The sequence below is a fragment of the Oncorhynchus tshawytscha genome, linkage group LG06, assembly GCF_018296145.1.
Source record: "Oncorhynchus tshawytscha isolate Ot180627B linkage group LG06, Otsh_v2.0, whole genome shotgun sequence".
In the NCBI taxonomy this organism is placed as follows: domain Eukaryota; kingdom Metazoa; phylum Chordata; class Actinopteri; order Salmoniformes; family Salmonidae; genus Oncorhynchus; species Oncorhynchus tshawytscha.
In genome coordinates this window covers 19,178,941-19,186,044 of record NC_056434.1, presented here as the reverse complement: position 1 = coordinate 19,186,044, position 7,104 = coordinate 19,178,941, and the positions used below count along the sequence as shown (strand labels likewise).

Genomic DNA, 7,104 nt, shown 5'->3' with positions numbered 1-7,104 from the left:
ATAAACTATCGGGCCAGAGAGAGGGACTTGAGCTGCAGGACAGGTCCATAATCAAAAAAGCATAATATGAGCTTTTCTGAAGATTACGATGGCTCACGCCAGGACAGACGCACATGCCGGGGAAAGTTGCTGTGCTGGTGGTCTGGAGCTATGGCAAATTAAATGTATCTGGAGGAAATCAAGGCTGGACAAAAAAATACACAACATCTTAGGTGCTCCTTGTGCATTCCTGAATAGGTTCTGCTTTAGTGTATCAACAGAATAGTGGGTTGAGTGCAGTTTAGCCCACCTGCCATGAATTATATTGCTGCAGAACAATATATTTCATTCCCAAATGATTTCTAATGAACAATTACACACTTCATTAAACATATCAAATCTGATGGGTGTAACTCATCCCTTGGTTACTTTTCAGTATTTCTGAGAACTTTCAGTCATTTAATGTCATTGTAATTTATTTCCTAGCACCAGTAAAATTGGGAGGATTATTTATTACAAGGTCCCCTACCTTCTTGATATGTTTTTATTTTTGCAGTTTTTGATGGACACATCCGTTTTGGAAAAGTGTTCTGTTTCCCCACATGAGCACTGTCAAGACCATTGAGTGTTGCAATGATTTTAAATAATTGATTTCTATGTTTAACCAAACACGTTCAGGTTTAGTGTTACAGTATATAAAGACAATCCTGTGTGAACCATAGATGTTAGTTTGAGGACTGCCTCAAAGGGTTCCAGTCTACTCCCACCGGAAGAATGCCAGGCAGCATAGAAATAGAACATCTAGTGCCCTGGCTATAATAAAATATCATCACATGTTGCATGGATGGACGTCATTTTATTTGCCACAATAAATAAGGAAATTCTCATATAAAGTAAGATGGTTCCACCTAGACTTATGTCAAGATAAGAACATTCAATCATTCATTATGTAACCATGAAAAAGTGTTTTACACCCATTTTAAATGACACATGAGCATATATAGAATGTGACTTGATTTATCTATTCTAAAGTTTACTATTCCCTAAGTTAAAACATCCCCAACTTTTGGGGGATATTTCACAAGATCAGAACATAAAGAACTGTGAAACAACTTTTAAATTAAATTAGGGCATAAAGCTGATCAATCTTCAGGAAGTTGTAGAGAAGACCATTTCCTAAAATGGACTATAGTCACCTATTTATTCACACAGTTCCAGACATTCCATACCAAATGTTATGTGCTTGATAAATTATGCATCTCAAAATTGGACAAAGATATGCCCCCTGAAACCTAACTTAACACTAGATCGAGTCCCCGAGCTGACAAGGTCAAAATCTGTCGTTCTGCCCCTGAACAAGGCAGTTAACCCAATGTTCCTAGGCCGCCATTGTAAATAAGAATTTGTTCTTAACTGACTTGCCTAGTTAATAACACTCTTTTGGGTTAAACAGCCCTGGCCTGGACCACAGGTATAGTTATCCTTGCCCTACAACATCCCCAGGACATACTTATCCCTCCTCCGGCTCTCTACCTCCTCAGAGGAACACTGGTTTAGTCCATGACTTCATAGGTGGATTTACAGTCACTTGTGGTCTTCTGAATACTTTTACAATGATCTATTAATCGCCCCAAAGATATGCATAAAATGTGTTTGGCTCAGGAGCAGACTGGAGTAATGGGGAAGGTATGTTTTTGCAGCTGAAAGATTCCAAACCTGATTTCTTAAGGGTTGAATTCTTGCCCCCTCCACACCCCTCAACAGACTGCATAGTTTCACTTCCAGGGCTCAGGTATGCACACAGTAGGGATTACACTGTGGCCTTGTCATCTTAATAAATGCCACTACCTAAATCCCATCATTCAGCAGGGATTTAAAGCATCATTTGTCCTGTATTCATTGGTGGTGTGTTTTACCACGTTGACCCTTCATTGAATTTGGAATTCTCTCCAGGTGTGTATTATTCCTTTGTACAACTACATAATTATATAGAACAATACATTTCCAGTAGCTACTGCTGTAAAATACAAAACAAGATATGAAGTGTCTTAACGTTACAGTAGTTAATAGCTTAACACTTCCTTGTATTCACTGGAAGCATTTATTCTAAGGTACATTAAACAGTAGGTATTCAGTCTCAAAATGAAAAGACTAATGTTATTTGGGTTTTCCAGTCCATAAGGTTATTTTGGTTTTCTTGTCCAAAAGTTGTTTTTCTCCAGTTTTTTGTTTGTTTTTCAGACAAGGGTTTTATTTCATTTGTTCAGTTTTAATTTTGTGTATATTTAATGTATAAAATATTTTTATAGCATTCCTTCCACTTCCTTTTTCAACCTCGTTTATTTAATTGAATACCAAAGGCATTAGAGAACGTGCTGTAATTCTGCAATAGTTTCATTGCTTTGTTAGAAGGGAGGTTTCTGACATCGTAGGGAGCATCAGCTGGGTTCTAATGACACCCAACCTGCCAAAGCAAACGTTCTCTTCCCAAAGCCACCACTCTTGGTCTCCAGGTCATTCAATCCTCAAACGCCAAATAGCGTTAACTTTGTATCCATTTCCTCTAACATAAGCCATTTTATATTTGACATTTTATTATTTAGTTATAGTTGTGAATTTGTGGGCTTGTCCCACTCTGGTCCTAAAGGCAATTAAGTAATGCACTTGCCAACTTTTGCTATTACACTTTGGATGCCCATTTCTGACACCAAATGTTGTAAATTCATGGGTTAGCCTTCTGGGACTTGCATTTGTCAGTCCAAGACCTTTGCCATTAAACCAAGAGAGGTCCAAACCTCTTGACAAGGTTGTTAGGTGTTGTATTGAGAATGTTAGAATCGCTTCTATACAAAGTCCATCACAGTTGAGACTATGAAATATCGAAGCTATAATGTACATTCGTCTGGCAGATCAGCTCCTGTTTTCAATATTTCTCATAATCTTGTGATATGTCTAATGGTAGAGAGCTGGTTGCCATTTTATGTCATCGTCTGACTATTGACATCTGTTTTTAACATATTTAGTTTAAATGAAAATCATAACAGGAGCAGACACACCTAATACTTGTGTTTTCTCCTGGTAATCACACCCTGCTGCTGTTGGTTCAACTCACTCTTTAATAATGTGAATTGTTGATGCTTGAACCACAGATGAGCTAAAGCCTTCAAGCGTACGGTGGTGGTTGGTTTTGGAAGCAGGCTGCATGTAACTTTCTTGTATTTTGAACCATGTCTGTATTACTGATGCCTTAGTCATTTGCATGGATAAAAACCACATGAATGTATTACAGGACACCAGTGGAGGCTGATGAGGGGAGGACGGCTCATAATAATGGCTGGAACGGCACAAATGGAATGGCAGATAACACATGGAAACCATGTGTTTGTGTTTGATATGATTCTGTTCTGTTCCAGCCACTACCACGAGCCCTCCTCCCCAATTAAGGAGCCACCAACCTCCTGTGCAGTACACTGTAACATTTGTCTTATAAGTAGTGTATCACAGGCTGTGTGGTGTTCCCTGTATTGCACAGGAGTTTGGTGGCACCTTAATTGGGGAGGAGGGGCTCGTGGTAATGACTGGAACGGAATAGGGGAATGGTATCAACACATCAAACACATGGTTTCCAGGTGTTTGATACCATTCCATTAGCTCCGTTCCAGACATTATTATGAGCCATCCTCGCCTCAGCAGCCCCCACTGATGTATTGTGCTCTAGCAGTGGGTCACACCTACAACAAGGTAGATCACTTTTCATGACTGCATTAGAGAATGCCATAAATCTGAATTATTTTAAGAGCTTTGGAAAGCACCTTTTGAAGAGTGGGAAAGACAGAAATGAACACAGTGAGTGGGGCACTGGAGGATGAGGGAGGGGAGAGAGAGGGCGGGGGAGAGTGTGAGCAGGAGGGAGAGGGAAAAGGAGGGAGAGGGAAAAGGAGGGAGGGAGGAATATAAGAGACACGGCAATAGAGGGGAAGGTAATACAGAGGAGAACTTCCCTGTCAGGCTCACCATGTTTCTGCTGCAGACTGTGACTGTTATTTCTCTGACTGTCGTTCTCCTGGACGCAGTGGAAGGTAAGACACAATAACACCTACACTAGACCGTCATCAGTATGCACCCTGCTGGGAGCCAGTTTAGCAGGGAAGTGATGGCGAAGGAGATGAAGCTAGAGGAGAGAGGGAGGAGAGGGGAATAGAGCCAATACTGGAGCAGCAGCAGGGAGAGCCATGGATGTAAACAGAGGGCTAGAATGCAGGAAGACAATGATTTCACATCAAAACCTTGAATGCTAATAACAAGCTAACTGAATACCTCAGACTTTCATGGGAAAAAGTGATTGATGATGTCAATGATAATATATGACAAGGTTCAGAGCAGCTTTTATATGACATGCATATGGTAACTGTTATCTCGGCTAATGTTACTGTGTTTACTCACTCTGATTGGATGAAAAGGCTTGTCATGTAGTCACAGTGCCACTGCCATAACAGTACATTTTTGGGGAACATGGGATGATCTAGATAATTCCTCTGGCATTCTTGTGTGTATAGGGGGTGTGCAATACTCCTGACAATATTACATATCCTGTCAACAAGAGCAACCATTACATATTAACCTTGCATAGTCCAACTATACTGTATAGAACAGTGCAATGAAATGTCTTGCATTCCTACAAAAATATTTGCTATTTGAGCTCATATCTATCATAACAACCCTCCTTATGAGCCAATAGCAATCAGCTTTCATATACTGTCAGTGTGCTTTGACGAGTCTGACATAAGGGTATGTCTCTCTCCCCCTCACTTCCTCCCTCTCTCAGGTGATGGGGTACAGATGCAGAGAGACGTTCAGTGCTGTATGCAGTACTCCCAGGGGAATGTGCGCACCAAAGACGTGCTGAGGTTTGAAGTGCAGACGGAGGGGCCAGACTGCAGCATACAAGCCATCATGCAAGTATTCCAACTATCTCCAAGCAACCTGCAGACATAGAAAATATTTCTCTCAGAGATGTGAGGCATTGTCATCTATCCAGGTCATGTTGTTATGGCTCAGATTCTACTATAATTGCCAGGGATGTGAGGAAGGAAATATGTGAGAATAACAAGACATATAAAGAAAAGATGCCTCGCTAGCCAACTTTGTTGAAGCTTTGGTTCAGAGAAGGCTTTCTTGAAACCATGCTCCATATCTATAGTGTGTTCTGTATGTTTCGTTTGAAAAGTTGTCTTGGTTCTTTATCTGTTGTGGCTGCAGACTGTACACCAAGAAGGCGGTGAAGTGTGCTGACCCCAGAGATAGAAGGGTCAAGAGGTTACTGAGGAAGCTGCTCCAGAGACAGAGGATCAAAGCACATAGGACCATGTGGCTCCACCCTCATGGCAACCTGCCAGTCATGTCAGAGGTGGGAAATATGCACCTTGTTTATACACATAGGGCTCAATTTAATCTAACGCACATTGTAGTTACGTGTACTACTTTAAAATACTACATAAACATTCCTATGGTGGGAGAGATTAAATCCAGCCTGTACATCCAAATGGCTTTATTAGAGAGAGGGGTAATGTTAGCATTCTTGAAAATTGTGCTGTAGTTGTTCTCCCTGATTATGTCACCATAGACAATGATTTTCCACACTTTTCTCTCTCAGGATAAGAAGGATGGGTGGGATGCCCTCCATGTGGAATGAGTGTGAGGTTGCTACCACAGAAGGAAAAGTATTGTCATAGGTGACAGCTGTTTATCATTTTACTCCAGCAATATTGTACTGTATTTTCTCCGCATAAACTTAGTGTCTGACATTTATGCTGCACTTAAATTGCCCTTTGGGGACAATAAAGATGTATTGAACTGAACTATCTCTCTTGTCATTGCAGGCCAAGTAAACTTCCAGCGGCTTCTCATCCTAACTCGGCCAAGCTTGCTGACTCTCCAGTCGTCTCGTGTCACTATCTATCTGGCTGGGAGTGTGTAGTGGCTGAGCTGTCATCGCCATACATTGCGGAGTCCCTGAGAGGTTTTGATATATAGCTAAATGTCTTTTACACACTGTCGCTAACTATGCCAAAGTATTTGCCAAGTATTTCTGATTACTCTTTATTCCGAGAAACCGGTCTTCACCATCTATGTATGGCTGTTCAACTTCATAGACGGCTTGTTCTCGCCTGAAACACAATGTTATTTAGAAAATGCACTGTATGTTTAAACACATCTTCAGTGGATCTTTTATAAATAAATTAACCTGAAAGAGTTAGATTTTCCTCCTCGTTGTGTCTTATTGCCGCATAGGCTCTTTCTTCAAAAATCTATATTATAGGTCAGTGGGTTCTTTACTTTTTTTAAGGTACATTTTTGTAATTGTTTTGCTTTATTGAAGAGATAGCAAAGACTGGGGGGGGGGGTCAAAGGGCAGTGGGCCGGATTTGAACCTATGCTGACATACATGTGTGCCGAGGTCAGAGGCTTTAACTGCTGGACTACACAGGCCACAGTGGGTTACTCTGAGAGTATTCGTGTGCTTATATACACTGACTATACTAAACATTAGGAACACCTAAATATTGATATTGTTTTGTATACATTGGTTAAAGTAGGTTACCCTATGATTTCTCTTATAGGTACAGTTCTCAAAGCTACTGGTATAAAACAAGCAGAATAACTGCTGTATTAATAGTTTGGAACCAAACTGAGTTGCCCAGAGAGGCCGTATTGGTTCCCCTCTGGCTGAAACCACACGCTGCTTCTGTTTACTATGTCTGGGTGGATGCACTCAGTTTGATGTTGAGGTGCCAAGCATCTTCACCCCCAGATAAAAGGTGATTAATGCTTCCCATAGCATTGAGCTTCTGACTTAACACTGTTTGAGATGTCCAAAGCTGCTCTGGCACTCTATTTGACAGTTTATTAATTTCAACAAAGACAGTTTGACACCATATCACTACCTAGAGGTTTAGACCACATAACTGGCAAAAATGTGGAGGCTTTACTCAATGAGAGGCAGTACTGTAAGTGTGAAGCCAGCTGGAATGCACCGCAGGTGTTCGGTACTGCAGTTTAGACTGGTCGGAGTAAGAATCCATGGTGAATCAGGGACAAAAACAGGAGATTCTCCACCAGGGGTAG

At 41.0% G+C, this 7,104-nt stretch overlaps 1 protein-coding gene across 1 annotated transcript; it reads left to right on the top strand.

The window, feature by feature from the left end:
• The first annotated feature begins 3,921 nt into the window (after window positions 1–3,921).
• On the top strand, window positions 3,922–6,237 carry LOC112253327 (C-C motif chemokine 21). Its single transcript, XM_024425326.2, has 5 exons — window positions 3,922–4,058; window positions 4,805–4,934; window positions 5,239–5,386; window positions 5,633–5,711; window positions 5,859–6,237. Exons 1-4 carry the CDS (start codon window positions 3,995–3,997, stop codon window positions 5,669–5,671), a joined length of 381 nt encoding a protein of 126 aa, XP_024281094.1. The 5' UTR covers window positions 3,922–3,994; the 3' UTR covers window positions 5,672–5,711; window positions 5,859–6,237.
• The last annotated feature ends 867 nt before the right edge of the window (window positions 6,238–7,104 follow it).